Source organism: Drosophila grimshawi, unplaced genomic scaffold (genome assembly GCF_018153295.1).
Source record: "Drosophila grimshawi isolate 15287-2541.00 unplaced genomic scaffold, ASM1815329v1 contig_1377, whole genome shotgun sequence".
NCBI lineage: Eukaryota > Metazoa > Arthropoda > Insecta > Diptera > Drosophilidae > Drosophila > Drosophila grimshawi.
Genome location: NW_025062900.1, coordinates 5704575 through 5725895, shown reverse-complemented (window position 1 = coordinate 5725895; position 21321 = coordinate 5704575). Strand labels below are relative to the sequence as shown.

The 21321-nt window shown below is 39.5% G+C and overlaps 7 protein-coding genes across 8 annotated transcripts; 6 read left to right on the top strand and 1 right to left on the bottom strand.

The window, feature by feature from the left end:
- Nucleotides 1-305: 305 nt before the first annotated feature.
- Nucleotides 306-2670, top strand: LOC6562237 (probable tyrosyl-DNA phosphodiesterase). The gene is made up of 5 exons (XM_001988941.2): nt 306-498; nt 557-1133; nt 1235-1624; nt 1838-2435; nt 2495-2670. The coding sequence occupies exons 1-5, from the start codon at nt 423-425 to the stop codon at nt 2624-2626; spliced, it is 1773 nt and encodes a 590-aa protein (XP_001988977.1). The 5' UTR covers nt 306-422; the 3' UTR covers nt 2627-2670.
- Nucleotides 2671-3383: 713 nt separating this feature from the next.
- LOC6562238 (FAS-associated factor 2) lies at nt 3384-5409 on the top strand. The gene is made up of 3 exons (XM_001988942.2): nt 3384-3759; nt 3834-4904; nt 4963-5409. The coding sequence occupies exons 1-3, from the start codon at nt 3637-3639 to the stop codon at nt 5161-5163; spliced, it is 1395 nt and encodes a 464-aa protein (XP_001988978.1). The 5' UTR covers nt 3384-3636; the 3' UTR covers nt 5164-5409.
- An 895-nt stretch (nt 5410-6304) lies between these two features.
- On the top strand, nt 6305-7196 carry LOC6562239 (PRA1 family protein 3). The gene has a single exon (XM_001988943.3). The coding sequence runs from the start codon at nt 6305-6307 to the stop codon at nt 6935-6937; it is 633 nt and encodes a 210-aa protein (XP_001988979.1). The 3' UTR covers nt 6938-7196.
- Nucleotides 7197-7209: 13 nt separating this feature from the next.
- LOC6562240 lies at nt 7210-8818 on the bottom strand. Its single transcript, XM_001988944.3, has 2 exons — nt 8421-8818; nt 7210-8202 (listed from the first exon to the last, which is right to left on the bottom strand). The coding sequence occupies exons 1-2, from the start codon at nt 8816-8818 to the stop codon at nt 7293-7295; spliced, it is 1308 nt and encodes a 435-aa protein (XP_001988980.1). The 3' UTR covers nt 7210-7292.
- A 160-nt stretch (nt 8819-8978) lies between these two features.
- LOC6562241 (serine protease inhibitor 28Dc) lies at nt 8979-21212 on the top strand. Its single transcript, XM_043214731.1, is given in 7 exon segments — nt 8979-9004; nt 9069-9289; nt 9372-9616; nt 9673-9846; nt 16126-16442; nt 18683-19418; nt 19940-21212. Coding segments are annotated over 7 exon segments (2658 nt in total). The 5' UTR covers nt 8979-8997; the 3' UTR covers nt 20898-21212.
- LOC6562242 lies at nt 10143-12049 on the top strand. 2 transcript variants are annotated; one of them, XM_001988946.3, is made up of 4 exons: nt 10143-11152; nt 11221-11465; nt 11524-11697; nt 11772-12049. In XM_001988946.3, the coding sequence occupies exons 1-4, from the start codon at nt 10985-10987 to the stop codon at nt 11992-11994; spliced, it is 810 nt and encodes a 269-aa protein (XP_001988982.2). In that variant the 5' UTR covers nt 10143-10984; the 3' UTR covers nt 11995-12049. The 2 variants fall into 2 exon arrangements, with proteins under 2 accessions (XP_001988982.2, XP_043070442.1); XM_043214507.1 differs by lacking the exon at nt 11772-12049 and having other exon boundaries at nt 11535-11592.
- Nucleotides 12844-14100, top strand: LOC6562155. The gene is made up of 4 exons (XM_001988947.2): nt 12844-13085; nt 13151-13389; nt 13457-13630; nt 13709-14100. The coding sequence occupies exons 1-4, from the start codon at nt 12870-12872 to the stop codon at nt 13920-13922; spliced, it is 843 nt and encodes a 280-aa protein (XP_001988983.1). The 5' UTR covers nt 12844-12869; the 3' UTR covers nt 13923-14100.
- Nucleotides 21213-21321: the final 109 nt, after the last annotated feature.

The following is a 21321-nucleotide window of genomic DNA, read 5'->3' as shown; positions in this document are numbered from 1 at the left end:
ATACGCTGGCAACGCCAATAGCTGTCTTGTGCTGAGTGCTAGAGATGGGAGAAATTTAAATTTTCAATTGTATTTAAGTGCGCAAATTTTTTGTACTTGTTAACATGTTAAGAATAACACAAATCCAAGCTCATATTCGTGATACCACCAATAAATACTTTAGGCATTGCTACAAAAAAGTTTCACAAAGACTCAACGCCATAATCAGTTCACATTTCAATTCTCTCTCAATAACGGCTGTAATTTTATATTTAGTCTTGTGATGTATATATAAATCGATAGTATATCACTATCGATAGTTCTGCATTGCGTTGCAGAGCAGCAGCAGCGCAGCATCGGCAGCAGCAAATTCCGGCTTTTGTTTTGCAAATTGGCGTTTGCATTTTTTGTTGTTAAACACTTAAATCAATAATTTAAACAAGATGCAAGAGTGTCCCTACGGCGAGAAATGTTACCGCAAGAATCCCATACACTTTGGCGAATATTCACATCCGCATCGTAAATAAAAACCAAAACAATTGCAAAATTACATTTTATTTACTAAATTGATTTATAGTGGATGCAATTTATGCCCAGGGCACCAAGTCGAGCAGCAATCAATATGATATACCCGCCAAGTATTCCAGTGAGCTGATAAATATACAGCTTAAACTGCTGGAGAAACTGTTCCCCCAGCCGGCTGGCAAAACAGATGATGCTGCTCATGCATCCATGCCGACAGCAGATGCTGTTGTTCCTGCTGCAAAACCAGTGAAAAAGCAACCACCTGTAGCTGCATCCAACAGCACAGCCAGCACTAGCCGAGATGCAGCAGCAGCAGCAGAAGCAGTAATTGCTGAAAAAGACACCTCAAATCTGGCCAAGAAACAAAAGTTAAATGCACGCAACATACGCGACTACATTCCCGTTGTGATGGAAAGGGGCAAAATGGCACAGAAATTGGAGCGTGCAGCGCCCTATAATATGTTCCTTACGGCCATCACAGACTCGAAGGCGACGCACGGGGAGCCATTGAGTGTCACATTGCAGGAGATACTTGATGAGAGTCTCGGCGAGATTGAGTCGACTGTTCAAATCAATTTTATGATCGACATTGGCTGGCTGCTGGGTCACTATTATTTTGCGGGCATTCTGTAAGTTAATCGTGCTACAGTGTTCGCTTGATAAGTAGAACTAGTTGATATTAAAGTAAATAATAATACATATATCTTCCATCTCAATACGATCTTTGCAGTGACAAACCCCTGCTTGTGCTCTACGGCGATGAATCGCCGGAGCTGTTAGGCATCGGCAAATTCAAGCCACAGGTTACAGCCGTTAGGGTGAAAATGCCAACACCGTTTGCCACATCGCACACAAAAATGATGCTGCTCGGCTATGCGGATGGCTCGATGCGAGTTGTCATCTCCACAGCGAATTTGTACGAGGACGATTGGCATAATCGCACCCAGGGCTTATGGATTAGCCCGCGGTTGCCCGCTCTGGCCGAGGACGCGGACACAGCAGCAGGCGAGAGTGCCACTGGCTTCAAGCAGGATCTAATGCTGTATCTGGTCGAGTACAAGTTGTCACAGCTCCAGCCTTGGATTGCACGCATACGCAAAAGTGATTTCAGTGCCGTTAAGTGAGTATAAAAAGATTTAAAATATTGAATTAGATTATTCAACATTCAAACTTGATTATAGCCCATTTATATTAAAGCTAAGCTTCATCTTCCTTCCTAATAATTTGAGTTCTCTCACACTTTTAAGAATTGATTCGCTTATAACTACCTTATGGGTTCAGGGACTCCGCCTCTTTATCCATTTAATTTCATTACTCTCTCCACCACATTTAGTGTCTTCTTAATTGGCTCCGTACCTGGTGGTCATCGGGAGGGCGCTGTGCGTGGTCATCCCTGGGGCTGTGCACGTCTTGGTTCGTTGCTGGCCAAGCATGCGACGCCCGTGGAGGATCGCATTCCAGTTGTGTGTCAGAGTTCCAGTATTGGCAGTCTGGGCGCCAATGTGCAAGCCTGGATACAGCAGGATTTTGTCAGCAATTTACGCAAGGATTCGACACCGTTGGGCCGGCTGCGTCAATTGCCACCATTTAAAATGATCTATCCGAGCTTTGGCAATGTGTCGCGCAGTCACGACGGCATGTTGGGCGGCGGTTGTCTGCCCTATGGCCGCAACACAAACGACAAACAGCCGTGGCTCAAAGCACACCTGCAGCAATGGAAATCCGGGGATCGCCATCGGTCACAGGCCATGCCGCACATTAAGAGCTATACACGTTTCAATCTGGAGGAACAGTGCATCTATTGGTTTGTGTTGACCTCGGCGAATCTATCGAAGGCCGCCTGGGGCTCATTTAACAAGAATCCGAATATTCAGCCATGTTTGCGCATTGCCAACTACGAAGCAGGCGTCCTCTTCCTGCCCAGATTTGTGGTGAGTTTGAGTACGCCTTGAGTTTGGTTGGTTAATAATTTTGACTTCTACAATTGCAGACTGGCGAGGAGACTTTTCCCCTGGGTAATTCACGGAATGGTGTTCCAGCTTTTCCCTTGCCGTACGATGTACCATTGACTCCATATGGAGCTGATGATAAGCCCTTCCTAATGGATTATCTGCAGGGTTGAATAACATTAAATATATTGTGTTCATTAAATCCACTTACATCATATTTTTTTTATTTTTGAACGCTTTGTTCATATATTTTTTATTTTAACTTTTTATGTTAGTTTTGTTTTGAAAAATTCGAAATTCCCGCCAAACTGGCGTTTTCAATGGAATGCAAATTATTACGCTGAATTGCAAGTAGAGCTTTCCCCAACAAAAGTTGGAGTTCTAGAGGAAAAACCTTCGGGGATTCGCCGAATAGTCGTATGTCATTTTCGCAAATAAAATAAAATCACAGATTTATGAATCCGTTCGCGTAACAGTGCCAAAATGAGTACTGTTAGCTGTAAGCTATCGATACCACTTCCATATGAGCGTTGCCGTTCGATAATTAGAAAGGCCATCAACTTTCTAATTGGACATTCTGTTATTGGTACATAATTAAACAAAGTTCATATTAATAATAATATTATTAATAAAAACCAATTTCGAACAGACGTTATGTCGCTGTTATGATGCTGTAATAGCAATAAACAGCTGTTAATTTGAACTTTCTGACTTACTTATTGTTTTATCTGTCAAAATTCCCAATAATTCACCCCCAAAAATTGTTGTTAATACATTTGCCCGTTTTTTGATTTTTTTTTTTTTGGCAAAACAAATTTAAATAGAAAATTTGTAATGTAATTTTCGAAACCGAATAATGACAGGTCAAATTTTGGTGTCTCACTGTTAAATAACAGTGCAGCAAAATGTTAAGTTGTTGGATGCCAAAAAACATATGTTAGATGAACGACAATCAGGGGTTCCGTTCGTTCAGTTTATTTAGTGGGTTTTGGCCGTGCAAATAATAAATTTGCCAAATATAAATTATATTCAACTTTATTAACCACTATTCAACAATAGCAGACGATCGCAAGCAGGGTGAAAAACGCCAACAACAACAAGAACCAACCAACGTCGACGACGACTAACACGACGACAACAGAGACACAACAGCAACAACAACAAAAACAACACCTGCTGCAAAATGGAGGCAGAGGGTCTGACAAATGAACAAACGGATAAGGTGCTCCAATTTCAGGACTTGACTGGCATCGAGGATATGAACATATGTCGCGACATACTAATACGCCATCAATGGGATCTCGAGGTAAAAACACACACACACATCATTTATAATTAATTAATGTATACACATTGAAAAAATCGTGACCTTTTTTATAGGTGGCCTTCCAGGAACAGATGAACATACGCGAGGGTCGTCCCACAATGCTGACAGCATCGTCCGATGTGCGTGCACCGACCGTCATCAATGATCGTTTCCTGCAACAGATCTACTCAGCGAATATGCCCGGCGGCCGAATAGCGAGGCGGGTACGGTCCAATGCCGAGCCAATGCCGCGCAGTCTTACCGGCATCTTAGGCTATGTGATCAATTTTGTGTTCCAATATTTCTACTCAACACTGTCGGGCATTGTGCGTGCATTTATCAACATTGGCGGCGGCAATGAGCCGCGCCTCGTCACAGATCCACTCGCCGATGTGATGAAATTTATACGCGAGTATTACGAAAGATATCCGGAGCATCCGGTATTCTATCAGGGCACCTATGCCCAGGCCCTGAACGATGCCAAGCAGGAGTTGCGTTTTTTGCTCGTCTATCTGCACAAGGATCCCAGTCGCAATCCAGATGTTGAATCGTTTTGCCGTGAAACCCTCTCCTCCAGATCGGTCATCGATTATATTAGCGCCAATACGTTGCTTTGGGGCTGTGATGTCTCCACGCCGGAGGGCTATCGGGTGATGCAATCGATAACGGTGCGCACCTATCCACTGATGGTGATGATTAGTCTGCGGGCGAATCGAATGATTATCGTTGGCAGTTTCGAGGGTGATTGCACAGCGGAGGAGCTGCTGCGACGCCTCCAATCGGTCATCTCGGCGAACGAGGTGTGGCTGAGTCAGGCACGTGCCGATCGCCTGGAGCGCAATTTCACACAGACCCTGCGACGCCAACAGGATGAGGCCTACGAGCAGAGTCTGCTCGCCGACGAGGAGAAGGAGCGTCAGCGTCAACGCGAACGCGACGTCGCCCGGCAACTGATCGCGGCCGAGGAGCAGGCCCGCCGTGATATCGAATTGCGGAAGGAGGAGATTGCTCGACTCAAAATTGAGCTGGTCAATCAGGTGCCGAGCGAACCGGCTGTCAATGCCGAGGATGCCATTGCCGTTGTATTTAAGCTGCCCAGCGGCACGCGTCTCGAACGGCGCTTTCAGCAAACAAATTCCATTTTGGTAAATGATCCATTCTCATTTTTCAACACAATATACGATATAATATGTCTCCTTTCAGGATGTATACCATTTTCTGTTCTGCCATCCCGAATCGCCGGATGAATTCGAAATCACAACGAATTTTCCCAAGCGTGTTTTATATTCCAAGGCAGCGGTGGATGCCGCCGAGGGATCGGCAAACGAGATCGTTAATAAAACCCTTAAGGAAGTTGGCCTGAAGAATCGAGAGGTGCTCTTTGTCAATGATCTGGAGGCGTAACCAAGTTCTACCACCAAAATAGAATTGAAGCAACACCCAAGCAAAATAAAAACGATAAACATTGTTTTACCAACTAAACAAAAACTAAAAACAAAACAAAAAAATCAAAAATCAAAAAATGCATTACCAAAAAACTTGAACCAAGTTTGAAGGAAGAGTAGTCGGTAGTCGGTAGTCCTTACGTCCAAAACTTATGTGGCTGTAGTTGGGAGGTTAAAAATACACACAAGAAATATTCCTAACTGATTCATGAATATAGAAACATTATTGTTTAACAATCTTTATGTTCCCATTTAACATCAATCCAAAAGTCTCATTTCCAATTCCTTTCATTACCTATTTGTAGGTTTATATTTTTTTTCTTTCTTACCACATTGTTGCTTTAGCTGTACTTATGTTTGAATAATTTAATTTTACAATTTAAATAGAAATGAAGACAGTTTTAATGACTAAATACAAACAAAAAAAATTGTCGAAAATAATTACAAACATTTTTTATCGCATAATAAACAAGAATTAGTTGAATATCCTTTCGATTTTAGTGCGCAATTTCAATAATTATTTTGCGTGCTTGGGTCATGGTCCAATGCGCTAACCCACCCCTGGCAACGCCCTTTACTCGAAAAGTTTCTAAATTCAAATTATATTTGTGCTCTCAATCATTACAAAGTGTCAAATCAATGCAATCAAATTGAGTTTCTTAGTTCAAAAATCGATACATAGATCGATACAAGCATCGATAGGCTGGTATGCAATGAATGTGTGGCACAGGGTGAGTCACGCTTGCATATATCAGCATGAGTCAACTTGTGTCAAGTAGTACTTATTGAACTTCATAAAGCCAGCCACACACACATAATTTACGCGAAAAACATCAAGATTTACACTGGACGTAAAATACGGTGACAGTGACAGCGACGAGAATTCCACTTGGCATTGTACGGACGAGCGTGCACGTCTCTTGCCACGCCGAGAATCGAGTAGTTTCCGATTGCGGTCGAAGCTAAGGCAGCTGGCGTCTCAGCTGTTTGACACACAGGAATTGACGCATCAATTAACGCGTGGACAACGCCAGAACTTCAGCTATCAAAAGCTAAGCACTAAACACCCAAAACTCAACACTAAACAGTCAAGAACAATAATGTCGTCAACACCAACAACATCTTCCGCCGTTGGCGATGCGGCTGCAGCGCTGTCGGGAAATCTACAATTGCCACCGTTGCGTACTTTGGATGATTTTGTGCTGGGCTCTGCGCGTTTCCAGTTGCCCAATCTCAAGGATTTCGACAAGTGGGGCAATCGTGTAGTCAAGAATCTGCTGTACTATCAGACCAATTATTTTCTCGTCTTTCTGGCCATCTATGTGATAATGATTGCCTTCAATCCGACGAAAATCATCAGTGGTCTGGTCGTTCAAGCTTTGATCATCGGCGTCATTTGGCAATTCTTTAGCAGCAAATCGAAGAATAATTTCATCGCCAGTCGCTTAACCGGTGGCAATCAGATCTTGGCCCAACAGAATGCCCAGCAGAAGTGGTATATTCTGGCGGGTGCATTGCTAACCGGCTATCTATTTCTGCACATGATTAGCGCCGTTTTGTTGACCGCTTTCACATTGCTGCTACCCATTTCGGTGACATTTATCCATGCCTCGCTGCGTCTGCGCAACATGAAGAACAAACTGGCAAATACCATTGAGAGCTTTGGCCCCTCCACGCCAATGGGCTCCTTTTTGGATGCACTCAACGTTCGTGCCGATGGAGTCATCAATTGAATTGAGATTCGATACGGGCCCATAGCTAAAAGCGTCCGCCTCATTGCTGGCCATGTTTGACAAATATCTCTTCTTTGTTTGGTAATTGTTATGTGTAATGCTGATTAAAGATGCTTCTTCAAGTCCAGACACTGTATTACCTTATGCATAATTTGATCCTCCAATTTTCAATATAATTTGTAATTTGTATTACCAATGTATTTGTGCGATTATAAATATTAAAAATAAAGTTCTCCCTTTTAAAGTATATCGTTAAAAAGAGAGCCAAGATTTGTTTGATTGTTGTTGCAGTTTTGTTTGGTGAAAAGATAATACACAAAGCAAATTATAAATTGTGAGATCACAATTTATAAATTTAGTCAGTCCACTCAACGCTATCAACGAGCGCTTCAAATGTGTTCGACTCCGGTTTGCAGGCCATAATTCCGCTCATATGTTCACGTAATTCCATTATGGCATTTTTGTCAACTGTCGGCTGTTGTCCGCCGGATAGCCAGGCACTGGGCACTTGACGTGTTGTGGATATCAGGGGCAACTCTGTCAAATAGCTGGCTGGCGCATAGTTTTCATCGTGCAGCTTGACAAAGTTATGCAAGACGACGGCGGCTTTGACGATTTTCTCCGCTTTGCTTGGACTCTGACGCAGTGGTTGCGCAAGGACACGCCAACGTGACATCAACACACTGAACGCTTTATCGATGCTGCCGGCAAGAGCACGAGACAGAAGTCGATTGAAATTCATCTGATTTTCGTCCAGCTGCTGGTCTGTATAAGGTGTGATTAAATGCTCGCATGGAAACATGGTATTTGCTATGAAGCTATAGACACAACTGGTATGCGGCTCTCCGCTCGGCAATGGCTTCGCCGGCAGAAGATCCGTCCATCGTCCATTGAGTAACTGTGAGCCGAAATTCTGATGCCAATCGAGCTGATTGTTGATGGGATCCGTTAGTGTAGCAATATCAATACTGATAAAGTTCAAATCTGCATCGCAGCTGGCCAGCAGTACAATATCATTTTCACTCTTATACGATATGTCTAGCAGTGTGGCATCCACGGCGCCCAAGCAATGTGGCACTTGCCACTCCGCCTGATATCCTGCCACAATGCGTTGCCAATCGTCGACTGCGGGCTGTGGTAGAAAGGCGGGCGCCAGCGTGTTCCAAAGCACTTCCACCGTCTCTTGGATAATGGCACGCACTGTGGAGCTGCCCATTTTGAATGCCTTGGATAAGTCCAGGATAGACTCCGCATTGGATAAGTACCTGTATTTAAGTCAAGAATTTCATCTTTTATATTAAATTCAAATATGGACAGAGATACAAAGTGGCAACGCTGTAAGGATAATTAGCTTTGTTATCGACAACAAGCATTGGGAAAGTTGACAGCACGAAGTTGGCTGCTCATTAAATGATTCATTTCCATTTTGAGTAAATTTAAAATTGCCAGCTTTTAATGAATCATATTTATAATTTCAACTCACATTAGCGTCAGAAAGAGTCGACACTCGGGCAGAATGGGCCGACGTATGGAGTTCTTATTCAGTTGCTCGCCCACCAAACTGAAGAGCATATCGAAGACCTGCGGCGTCATTCCGGTGCGGCTGCGAAAGTCATCAAGCTGATGAAAAGTGGTGGCAAACAGTCCATCAACATCGCGACTAAGATTCTCCTGCTTTACCCAAATCCGGCGATTGCTGACTTCATCCGTTTGACCTGTCCGCTTAATAGTTCGTCTCCTTTTTCCGGGCGGCGAATCATTTGCTGTTTGTATTGTATTTGGCGTATTTGCTGCAGTTGACAAGTTAGCCAGAGTCTTTAGCGCATCATAAGCTAAGGGCACTATTTGCTGTAGCCACTGGAGTTCTTTAACATCGTTCATTCTTGATCAGAATTAAATTCTGCGCGCAGACAGCATCACAGCGGTATTCCGTCTAGAATTGCTTTCGATTAAATTATCGATATTCAATCAGCTGGCCAAACAAATACAAAATCTGTTTACGATTGCTAATTGCATTTTAAATGCATTTATTCCGGCTGCAACTTTTAGCTTTTCTTTTTATGCAGTGTATGTTACAAAATAAACATTTTTATGTTAAATATTGTTGCAATTCTTTCAATTTATCACTCAGTTGCCGAACAGCTGTTGTCGCTGCAGTCGCACTCATTGATCGAGATAGCGCCCAGTGAATGGAGCATTTTACGGGATCTCTACGCCCACAAAAGATTTGAATCGACCGGATATGCATTGATAGACAACTACATCAAATGGAAAGCCAAAGAACCAGAGCTTGATATTCAATGTTTGTCCCTCGACGGTGACTGGCAAAGCGATGGCACATTTCTAATGATTGTACATAAAAAATATATTCCCAAAAGTGCAGATAAGATTCGTATAAAATACTCGAATAACAAAGAGTTTTGCTCTTTTTTAGATAACCAATGACAACCAGCGAAAAACAGTATTTTTCAATACACTCAGCGATGATCTGGAGCGTTTAACAAATGCACTACTTTGTTTGGCATCCAAATCCGGCGTCTATGTGCTACATGATTATGGCGAGCGTCTGGTGCCAGCAGTCGATGCCTATATAAGGAATGTGGTGAACGCGAAGATGGAGACAACCCAAACAGCCTGGTACAGTGCCAGCAAAGAACTTGTTGCCACATTTTCTATAGAGTACGATAGTAAATTTATGCAATTATAAAGATATAATTAACACGTGTATTTCCTAGGCCACCTGTTGGCATCGAGTTGCGCAGCGTGGACCCCAAAGATGCTGCAACAATAAATGAGAACTGGCCACATGGTAGCCCAGATTCTCTGAAGTTTGTCAAACGTTTGATAGACTATAATGTTTCAGTTGGCGCCTATGATGAGCAGGGAAAACTAATAGCCTGGTGCTTGAGGTGATTTTAGTAATATGCCTAAATATAGATTTGATACTAAAGGAATTTATTTGTTGCAGACTGCCAATTGGTGCACTGGGCTTGCTGCAAGTCGTGGAAACCCACAAGCGTCTTGGCCTGGGCAGTCTCATGGTGCGCTATTTGTCCAGGAAGATCTCTGACTTGGGTGATGAAGTCCTGGCTCCTGTTGTCACAGAGAATACGGCGTCGCGTAAATTGTTTGAGAAGCTGGGCTTTCAGAAAATTGACAATGTTTATTGGACTGAACAGTTGGCATAGCTTATAGAATACTCTATGTACGTAAATCAATTTCACAGAAAATGTTTTGCAAATCGCTGGCGTTGCTGGTGCGATTTTGTATTTGAAAATGTCCCAAGTACAAAAATACCTACGTGTGTCAAAAATTTCACATCAATTTGTTTGCGACGACGAAAAAGTAATTATAGTATTTGCAGAATGATGTTCAGTGTTCAAACTTGGTGTATTTTCGGCGCTCGCTACGCACAAGCATTGTGCAAAACAAGTGAGAACATTGCTGTCGGGCATAGACGACTGCAGAACACAGTGTAATTAGATTGAGAACAGGTCGCAAGTAATCTCCTTAGCTGTGTGTGGGCATGCTTTGAGAATTGAAAAGGGCTGTCATTAATATTCGTTTAAGCCATATTGTTTTTAGTGACTGTAGCTCTTGAGCTGTGCTGGATAGTAGAAGAATGTATTAATAAGATAGCTCCCAAACTAGGTAACATTAACGCTAAAATATGTATAGGCTTTGGCCAATTCTAAGAGATACGATCCAAGTTTGATGAGTGTGTTAAAAAAAAACTTGCTTCAATGCGGATGGACAGCATGACGTACATTGCAACAAAGCAATGTTCCCTTATATACCATCTCGATCTGGGAGTATAAAAATAGCGCAGTTGCGCGTAGACATTTCATTGTCCATGGCCTTGAAGGAACTTTCCATCTTAAGCATGTGCAGTCCCATACACAATACACATAAAACGTTACATAAGTTATTTTTAAAATGATTTAGCAGTGCTCGATTTAGATGGCATTCGGATCTAGATCTCGCGTCCACTCGACCACTCAAAAATATATATAAAATAATCAATAAAGTATTTTCATTTCTCACAAAATGTTCGAATTAGTCCGTGAATATTGGCCGTTGCTAAGGGATTTATACGAAAACGATCGTACAAATGTCACCGGTTACGATTTAATCAATTCTTTTATCTATGCAAAAAATGTGAAAATTTTCACCACCGACGACAATTGGTTGGAACATGGCAGTTTTGTGCTAATTGTTAGTAAAAAAGACAAAAATGATTAATATGCAATTGTGAAATTAAATACAGTGTGTATATCTTACAGCATAGTACTGAGCATAAGGCGGACGTCTATTTAAATACGTTAAATGGAAATCTGATTGATTTGCAAAATCTGCTCAGCGATTTACAATTGACAGCTCGGCATTGGCTGTGCGGCTATCGACATCTGTTGAAGAATGTTGTCAAACAATATTGTGTGGATAGGAATTTGAATTTAAAGAAATTGGACTATCTGGAGACATTTGTATATCATTTGCCACAGGAGGCAATTCAATCACTTGATTACCGGTAAGATTTGAACTTTGGTTTATTTTCCAAGGGTGCCTTTTACTTAAACGCTTTTCAGCTCGATTGCAGATATTAGCTTTGGACCCCTGCACATCGAACACGCTGCTCTAGTGGATGAGCACTGGCCATATCGGTCAAGTGATTCGTTGGCATTGATAAGAAGTCGAATTCGACACAATATCAGTGTGGGTGCCTTTGATGGCGATGGACATTTGTTGGCCTGGTGCTTGAGGTGGTTTGCATATTTGCATATTTCGAATTTAATTTATATATTTAAACTAATTGGGTCATTGATCCCATCGTTAGATCAATCCATGGCACTCTGAGTAATTTGCATGTTTTGCCATCTCATCGGCGTCTTGGACTCGCTTCGGTGCTGGTGCGTCTTATGGCTCAGGAAATTGCAGCAAGTGGCGCTGAGGTTTTGGCCACAATTGCCTTTGACAATGACATATCACAGATGTTTTTTGAAAAACTGGGATTCAAGCATATTGATGATATCTATTACACCATGGTTCCGACGTTATAATCAAACAGCAATTGCATTTATATACACATACATATACATATACATATACATATACATATATAAATATTTAAAGGGTTTAAAGATTTAATTATCATTTATTTGGCTTCATAAACTTTGTGGGTAAATTTGTCAAGTAGATCATATAAGAGAATACCTAAAATATAAGCATTTAAAACTCTGCTAAAGACATGCAAATTATTAGTTTAATACATATTTGTGCAAGCTTATCTAATCTACGACCCCAAATTCAATAAGCCGGCAATTGTTCTGTTCTCTTGATAGCAATTCCCATAAACCTCCAACAACAAAAAACAAAAAAATAGATGTATCAAATATATACTTGTGTGAATTAAAAATGTAAGAGCTCGACTAAGAGATACCCTGAATCAAAGTATTCTCATAAATTGTAAGCTGTCTTAGATATGTAAGCCAACCCACTGAAAAATGTTATAATGTTAAAATTTTATTTGGCAAATATTAATATACGATATCCGTTCGTGTTTCTCAACAGACATTAATATAATTTGTATTATACTGTGTAATTTTATAGCTACTTGAAGTCTCTATATCTCCTATATTCTGTGAAAAAAACAGACGGACTTAATCGAATCGACTGTTGAACCTGATCAAGAATACATATATACCGGTCGGCTGCATACTTATTCACAGCTTAAATATACCCCTTTTAACCATTTTAACTACAGGGTGTACAAAATGTGCTCACACATACAATTGCAATAAAGAAAGTCTCTCATCAGACTCTCTTCAATGTAAACTTGGGCTTTTACGAGTGTTGGTAGCCTATAAAAATAGTAAAATTCGCATATCACAAATCGCGAAATTCAGTTGCTTTGCGGCAGTGGGCGAGGACGGATATGTCGTTGTTGCAATTTAATTCACACTCGCTTGTCGAGATAACGCCCAGCGAGGGGAAACTTCTCCTCGATCTCTATACCCAGAAAAGAAGAGAATCTACGGGATATAATTTGATAAATAACTATATCAAGTGGACAGCTCAAGATCCCCAATTAGATATCAAGTGTTTTTCCTTAGATGGCGATTGGAAAAACGATGGCACTTTTCTTATATGTGTAAGTAGAATAGATGTTATCTAAAATTGTCTACTTATTTTAGAAAATATATCTTCTGATTGCAGGTAAACAATGGGGCTGCTCAGAGGGAAGCCTACTTTAATACACTGAGCGATAATCTGGAACGTTTGACAAGTGCACTTCTCTGTTTGCCATCTGAATCAAATGCTTATTTGCTCGCTGCTTATGGGGAGCGTCTTATTCCAGCTGTATCTGAATACAAAAAGAAATTTGAGGAAACAAAGACAACCCAAACAGCTTGGTACGCTGCCAGCAAAGAACTTGTTGCTACATTTTCAACAGAGTACGTTAGTAAATTTTGACACTATGTATATATATGTAAAATTGTATTTAAATATTATATGCTTCAGACCACCAGTTGGCATCGAGTTGCGCAGCTTACAGATTAAGGATGCGCCAACCATAAATGAAATCTGGCCACATCGTTCCCCGGGTTCTGTGGAGTTTGTCAAACGATTAATTCGAAACAATGTTTCAGTTGGAGCTTATGATGAGGAGGGAAAACTAATAGCCTGGTGCTTGAGGTAAATTCAGTAGTATATCCAATAATATGTTAATAGATATTTATAATATGGTAATATATATATTTTATTCAATTACAGACTACCAATTGGTGCACTGGGCTTGCTGCAAGTCGTGGAAACCCACAAGCGTCTTGGCCTGGGCAGTCTCATGGTGCGCTATTTGTCCAGGAAGATCTCCGACTTGGGTGATGAAGTCATGGCTCCTGTTGTCACAGAGAATACGGCGTCGCGTAAAATGTTTGAGAAACTGGGCTTTCAGAAAATTGATAACGTTTATTGGACTTGGTCATGAACGAGTTGTATCAAAAGAAATCTCTAGAAAACTGTGACTTCTTTGGCTTTAGATTCCAGGGGTTTGGTTCCATGGGTCTCAATATAAATGATTTTTAAGAAGTTCGGTTATAAAATATGACATAAATAAAGTGAGAAGAATGTTGTGGTTGAGAGAGCTCAACTATAATATTAAATAAGCCTAGTAGTTTTAATTATTCAATATATGTGTATACAATAAATATTCATCAGTATTTATTTTATTTATTTCGATTTTATTACCATTGCTGAGGATCAGTAAGTCTGCTGGACTGGTGAAATAGATGAATTGGTTTTGGAATAGCCATGAAAATGAATGAACAAAAATTGTTCTAATTAAATTGGAAATAGAATTAAACAGTTAGAGAACTACTGAGATAATATATGGCAAACTAATTTAATATACGAAAAAAAAACGAATACCTGGTTCTACTGATTGTGAAAGTAAACGTGTTAAGCACTATTAGCTGATAAATAAAATAAGCAAGACTGTAAAAGTAATTGAGATAGTATCTGCTAGACTCTATTAAATGTGAGCGAGTGCAAAATAAATACAAGGTTGATAGTTGTTTTGTTAATATAAATTTCTAAAATCACAAAGCAAGGGCGTGTTTAAATAAAACAAAAAAGAGCTCGACTGGGGGATACCCTGAACATTGTATTAAAATATTATTATTATTATATATTTATGATTATTATTCATCCGTGTGGCAGCTATGCCAACGTATATTCATTTCGAAATTATACATTTTATTGCAATTGGAAATACATTTGTATCGATATTCGCTTGGTCTAACTTGATATACGAAACCTTTAATTCAGACCAGTGCTCTATAAAAATGCACTCAAAATTGTATGCGACAGATGCACAACACTAAAAACGAAGAGAATTGAACTTGAGTAAAGTTCGAATTGACGTACACATTGGCTGCATGTGTATGTGTGTGTAGCTGTGTGTTTCCATTGAGCAGAAAGAAGACGGCATACTTCATCATCTTCGTTATGTGTCTATCTTTCCCTCTCTTTCTTGCGATAATCAAACAGCTGCCGCACTCAGCATTTTTAAAGGCATGCAATGCATTAATTCATTCGAAGAATTCATTAGCTCAAATTCACATAAATTCATTTCGAGTTGGGCCGTGCATTTTACTAATTCAAGGTCATTTAATTGTACTCAACTTATTTTTATTGAAACCTTCCCGCTCTCGTTCAACACAGGGTGGATAGAATTTAGTTTAGCGACCAACTCTCTTAAATGTGAGACAAGGCATTTCTGAGTCTTGGCAGGGTACGAAGAGAACCAAATCCCAATTCGGACTTCAGTTGTTTTGTGGCATCGTTAGGCGGCTGACATGTCGCTACTGCAATTTAATTCACACTCGCTTGTCGAGATAAAGCCCAGCGAGTGGCAAGCTTTACGCGCTCTCTATGCCCAGAAAAGAAGAGAATCTACGGGATATAATTTGATAAATAACTATATCAAGTGGATAGCTCAAGATCCCCAGTTAGATATCAAGTGTTTTTCCTTAGATGGCGATTGGAAAAACGATGGCACTTTTCTTATGTGTGTAAGTAGAATAGATGTTATCTAGAATTGTCTACTTATCTTATAAAATATATCTTTTGATTGCAGGTAAACTATGGGGCTGCTCAGAGGGAAGCCTACTTTAATACACTGAGCGACAATCTGGAACGTTTGACAAGTGCACTTCTCTGTTTGCCATCTGAATCAAATGCTTATTTGCTCGCTGCTTATGGGGAGCGTCTTATTCCAGCTGTAACTGAATACAAAAAGAAAATTAGGAATCCAAGCACAAATCAAACAGCTTTCTACAGTGCCAGCAAAGAACTTGTTGCCACATTTTCAACGGAGTATGTTAGTTTATTTGAGAAATGGCAGTAGCTCCTTTTAAATTGTGGTTTACATGCATTAGGCCACCAGCTGGCATCGAGTTGCGCAGCTTACAGATTAAGGATGCACCAACCATAAATGAAATCTGGCCTCATCGTTCCCCGGGTTCTGTGGAATATGTTAAACGATTAATTCGACACAATGTTTCAGTTGGAGCCTATGATGAGGAGGGAAAACTAATAGCCTGGTGCTTAAGGTAAATTCAGTAGTATATCCAATAATATATTAATAGATATTTATAATATAATAATATATATATTTGATTCAATTACAGACAACCAATTGGTGCACTGAGCTTGCTGCAAGTCCTGGAAACCCACAAGCGTCTTGGCCTGGGCAGTCTCATGGTGCGCTATTTGTCCAGGAAGATCTCCGACTTGGGTGATGAAGTCATGGCTCCTGTTATCACAGAGAATACGGCGTCGCGGCAAATGTTTGAGAAGCTAGGCTTTCAGAAAATTGACAACGTTTATTGGACTTGGTAGCTAACTTTATATACAAGTAGCATAAAAAAAAAATTGGCTGTTTCTACATTACAAGGCTTTGCTTTCAGGGCTCTCATTATGTTTTCAAATATATATATTCTGATATCAAAATAAACAAGTTCAATGAGCCCATAACTTTTTATAAAATACTACATAAATGAGGAAAGAAATGCCCAATTGCCCAAGACTTTTCTATCATAAGTCCATCGTGTCTTAGATACTTAAACCAACACGTTGAAAAATAGTGTTTTAAAATTTAAATGTAGTATTATTCTAAAAGGCCAAACCGTGACCGGAAAACCATTGCTTGTGAAAATCGGTACAGCTTTGACAATTGTTTGGCTGTAAAAATTTGTAAACCGTATCTGAAAGAGTTTTATTTTTTAGAGGAATCGATAATATAAATTTGGTATCATTTAAATATGCATTTTGTATGTCAGAGTTTTGGAAAAGAAAAAGATATAAGAAATGGGAATAAAAAATAAAACAAATTACCAGAATTCTTTATGATGCAAGTAAATACGTCAGCAAAAGAACCATGTTTCAGTTGACTTGACGGGGAAACACCCACAACACAACAACAAACTTTCCCAATGGCTATGCTTATGACAAATCTCTCAAGTATATAATCTGAACAGTCAATAAATCAAACAATAGTATACGAGTATATAATGCACTAACCATTTAGTGGAGAACAGAGCGTCTATCGACGAGACTGAATATCTCATGAATATTAATGTATATTTGCTCAAACAGTTATAGCCCGAAAGAAACATCAAGCAGACGAACACGTCTCAATGTTAAAATTCTCGGCACACACACACACACACATACAACACACTCAACTCAAATTTCAAGAGCGACTCATGACAATCAACTTGAAATCCACACACACATTCATATATCCGTAAAAATCAAATTATCGCTGTTATAATTAGAACTGAGAGGAATCGAAACTAGTCGACTAGTTGACTGATCCAGCTTTATACGCAAGTGGTTCAACTATTTGAGTGTGCGAGCAAATTCGAGTGCAGCAGCCAAATGTAAACAAAACCGGGGTATAACCCAGCTGCAATAAGTCAACCCCCCTCCTGCCTAGCCCCGTTCAATTGTACTCAATGATGAACACGTCAAACGCGTTGCTCTCCCGACCCAGCACAGAGCGAAGAGTGACGACAGCTGCGAGATCCGCTGAACAGAGCCTGACTCAGATCGGAATTGAGCTAGGTGAGATAATACACTTAAAAAAATTAAGGGCTAATTGATAAACTGATCACAGTGAACGCCTAAATCTATATATATCTCTACATCTATATAAATATCCTATATCTATATTTACATCTACATCTTTATCAATATCTATATTTATATACAAATTAAAAAATTTATCAAATATATATATTCCAGTGAAGTTGATGCACAAATTTTAATTTGAAACTACAACTTATTCGTGTACCTTTAAAATTGGAAAAGTTGTACAAAATTATGTTTAAGACTTAAGAGAGCATATCTGACCTCAAATATTATATATATTCGTAATCAGCATCAATAGCAGAGTCGAAGCACAAAAACATATTTTCATCTTAAACAAACTACTATTTATTTTAAAACTGGTTTCAGGTCATCTTCAAGTCGAGCTGTCTCGACTAGTGCATTTCTATTAAATTTCAATTAACTTTTGTTCTTCTGATTGCATAATTGTCAAGCTAATTTTGTATAGTATTTAATGTGTTCGGAAATGAATTTTAAACATGCTTTGTTTGTGCAGTGTTTGTTTTCTGGTTGTTGTTTTTCGCTAATCAGTAGCAGGCCAAAAATCACTCAACCATAACATATTCTTTTTTTTCATTGTAAATTGCTTAATCATAGACAATGTTCACAATTCGAAATAAATTTTTAATTTTTTGTACAACCTTTATTGAATTTAAATGATTTTAAAATAAGTCGTTTATTTAATAAAAGGAGAAATATAAAATTTGTATGTTTTACTATTTGAAATTATTAACAACTCAACAGCAATTTTATTCGATTTTTTGCTCATCTACAGTCCAGTTGGCAACTAGCAACTTTTTGGCTGAGTGTAGTTGAGTTGATAACGAGTTTTTTTCGCATCAACTTATAAAATGAAGTGTGCGAAGCGTGACAAGCTCAGTTTAACACCAGGCTTAAAGGCGTTCTCATCGCGTATCGATTCAATACACACACACACACACACATATATATAAATATATATCAATATATATGTGCATATATATATATATATATATATATAAGTTTGTGTATTGTATAAAAGAAAATAGTCACATTTACAGCTGAAAGATAAGCATTAAATACAAAATAATTAAATGTCGCGTTCGTTGTGCTGTGGCTTGATGGCCTTCGCCTGCCTGTTTTCCATTGGGAATTCCGATCTGGGTCTGCATCGTGATATACGCAATCCCGACAATCCAGAAGTACAGGAATATATTCACATGCAGCAACGCTTCCAGACAGCCCAAGCATCTCTACCCACAAGGCCTCCACTGGCATCTCCTGCCCTTGTTGCCGGAGTGAGGCCATACAGTAGCACAACATCTCAACCTCGTCCTGTTTTTGCTCCTCTTCCTGCTGCTGCTCCTGTTCCTATTGCTCCTTCTTATGTTGCTCCATACAGGCCATCGCCTCCAGCGGTGGATGTTCGTGCTTCAGATGATATTGCTCGCAATATTTTGACCTTTACTCACCAGCTAGCCAACCAGATCAATGAGAATTATCGCAAAACAACAATATTTTCGCCACTGAGCATTGTGTCCGCACTGGCGCTACTACTGGTCGGCGCCAAGGGACGCAGTTACTCCGAACTGGCGGCAGTTTTCGGCCTAAACGATATAATTCAATTGCATGAACAATTCGGTCTGATGGTCAACGATGTGCAGCAGCCAACAATCAAGACAACTTCACCATTGCGTCAATTGGATGAATGGCATTATAATATACGCAGGAGCCTGAGGAACTATCCCAAGAATCGCAATGCGCCACACGAGCTGCATGTGGCAAATGGACTGTTTGTGCAACAGGGCTACAGTCTCAATCCCGACTACAGGTGAGCAAATTTTGCAAAAATTTCAAATTCTACAAAGAAGTCATTGCAATTGGAAGCACAATTAATATGAATTGTTTGAGGGAATTGAATAATCTGTTTTTGCAAATTGTTATCAGTACGTGTAGCGTGTAGTTTATATTAAATAAACTAATTATAATATTCTAAGCTGATTATAGAAAAAAAAAACCTACTCTCTGCGCTTTATCAAGTATTTAAGGCATGCAGCGCTGAAAAATATTTTAAATAAATAAAAATTATAAAATCAGCGATGGAAATATATTTAACTTGCATGGTTTCCGTTTAAAATATAATTATATATTGATGTGATTGAGCAGCTGAGAGAATAAAGCTAATTTCGCTTTTAATTGAAATGATAACTTTACAACTCAAGCGGTATTGTAATAATTATTACGTCTTTTATATAATGGTAATATTAGTCACATTTTAGAACACTAATGATGAAATTAAAACTTCTGCATAACAATTTACTAATTAAATTTTATAATTCTATTCTCTCGCAGACAAGCTATTTACGAAGTCTACAATTCGGATGTGAAAATACTTGATTTTGAGAATAATCCAACGTTGGCAAAGAATATGATTAACGCCTGGGTATCGAAGCATACAAGGGGCAAAATTGATAATATCATTGCCGACGAATTGCCGCACACGACACGAATGATAATGGCGAATGCATTGTACTTTAAGGCCATGTGGGAGATTGATTTCATTGTTGGCAGCACCAGAGTTGAGGATTTCTATCCCAATGGTGAGGGCACCCAGCCAGCGATACCCGTCGAAATGATGGTCGGTGCTGGATCATTTCCATACTATGAGGATGTGCAGTTGAACTGCCGCATCATTGGTCTGCCCTATCATGGCAATCTGACGACCATGTATATCATTCAACCCATGCGCTCATCTGTCGAACAGTTGTCGTATCTGCAGCAGAGTCTAACTGCCGATGTCATTGAGCAGATGATTAGACAAATGGTTCGACGATCGATTATTGTGGCATTCCCCAAGCTGCACATTACCGAATCCCTGAAATTACAACGTTTGCTGCAACGCATGGGACTCGCCGGCATCTTTATGGGTGCCCAAAGTGATTTTGCCCTAATTGGCAATGAAGCATCGAAGACACCTGCTTATTCCGCTGTCAATTCGGGTTTGAGTAGCCTCGAGAATCTGAATGCGCAACGTCGGGCGGCAATGCAACCGAATCAATTGCCGACACCACCCTCGGAACTGATGGTCGCTGATATTCTGCATAAGGTGGACTTTGTGGTGAATGAACAGGGCACAGAGGCAGCTGCCGCATCGGCGGCAGTACTAAAAAAATCCGGGCCAGATGTGGTATTCCGTGCGGAGACTCCATTTATAGTGCTGGTGCGTAGCGATCTGACAAAGCTGCCATTATTCTATGGCATCATCAATGAGCCGCCCGCAGCATCACCATCAACACATAGAAATATTTAATTAATTTTCATATAATTTTAATCAATTTAAGTATAGTTTAGCATTCGATTTGTATTTATAGAATTTCTATTTTGTAATTGTTGTTGTTAGTGACCTTTCCATTCTATATGTATATATATATATTTACATGTAGATTTGTAGCGAACAAAATCAAGTGTCAATTTGTGAGACATCTACATTTTTACATTAATTAATAATATTGTTAATACATATATAACTATGCATGTGTTAAACAATCTACTTAGTGTACATATTTAAAAAGGTCCTATTAATATAACAAATAAAAGAGAATTTTTTCAAAGAATTGCTAAAGATAAAAAAGAATTTATTCATGATTAAAGAAGCATTTCTAATGTACTTTGTTATAGGCAATATTTGAAAACAAGCGCTTCAGCGATTATTTTAGTTTTCGATTAATGTATCG

Bases quoted from the DNA above. Each gene is read 5' to 3' on its own strand.
- LOC6562237 (XM_001988941.2), top strand. From the start codon at position 423: ATGCAAGAGTGTCCCTACGGCGAGAAATGTTACCGCAAGAATCCCATA. The intron at 499-556 runs GTAAATAAAAAC...ATTGATTTATAG, and splicing joins CGAATATTCACATCCGCATC to TGGATGCAATTTATGCCCAG. The intron at 1,625-1,837 runs GTGAGTATAAAA...CACCACATTTAG, and splicing joins AGTGATTTCAGTGCCGTTAA to TGTCTTCTTAATTGGCTCCG.
- LOC6562239 (XM_001988943.3), top strand. From the start codon at position 6,305: ATGTCGTCAACACCAACAACATCTTCCGCCGTTGGCGATGCGGCTGCA.
- LOC6562240 (XM_001988944.3), bottom strand. From the start codon at position 8,818: ATGAACGATGTTAAAGAACTCCAGTGGCTACAGCAAATAGTGCCCTTA. The intron at 8,203-8,420 runs GTGAGTTGAAAT...ACTTAAATACAG, and splicing joins CGACTCTTTCTGACGCTAAT to GTACTTATCCAATGCGGAGT.
- LOC6562242 (XM_001988946.3), top strand. From the start codon at position 10,985: ATGTTCGAATTAGTCCGTGAATATTGGCCGTTGCTAAGGGATTTATAC. The intron at 11,153-11,220 runs GTTAGTAAAAAA...TATATCTTACAG, and splicing joins ATGGCAGTTTTGTGCTAATT to CATAGTACTGAGCATAAGGC. The intron at 11,698-11,771 runs GTGGTTTGCATA...TCCCATCGTTAG, and splicing joins TTGTTGGCCTGGTGCTTGAG to ATCAATCCATGGCACTCTGA.
- LOC6562238 (XM_001988942.2), top strand. From the start codon at position 3,637: ATGGAGGCAGAGGGTCTGACAAATGAACAAACGGATAAGGTGCTCCAA. The intron at 3,760-3,833 runs GTAAAAACACAC...CCTTTTTTATAG, and splicing joins GCCATCAATGGGATCTCGAG to GTGGCCTTCCAGGAACAGAT. The intron at 4,905-4,962 runs GTAAATGATCCA...GTCTCCTTTCAG, and splicing joins AGCAAACAAATTCCATTTTG to GATGTATACCATTTTCTGTT.
- LOC6562155 (XM_001988947.2), top strand. From the start codon at position 12,870: ATGTCGTTGTTGCAATTTAATTCACACTCGCTTGTCGAGATAACGCCC. The intron at 13,086-13,150 runs GTAAGTAGAATA...TTCTGATTGCAG, and splicing joins ATGGCACTTTTCTTATATGT to GTAAACAATGGGGCTGCTCA. The intron at 13,631-13,708 runs GTAAATTCAGTA...ATTCAATTACAG, and splicing joins CTAATAGCCTGGTGCTTGAG to ACTACCAATTGGTGCACTGG.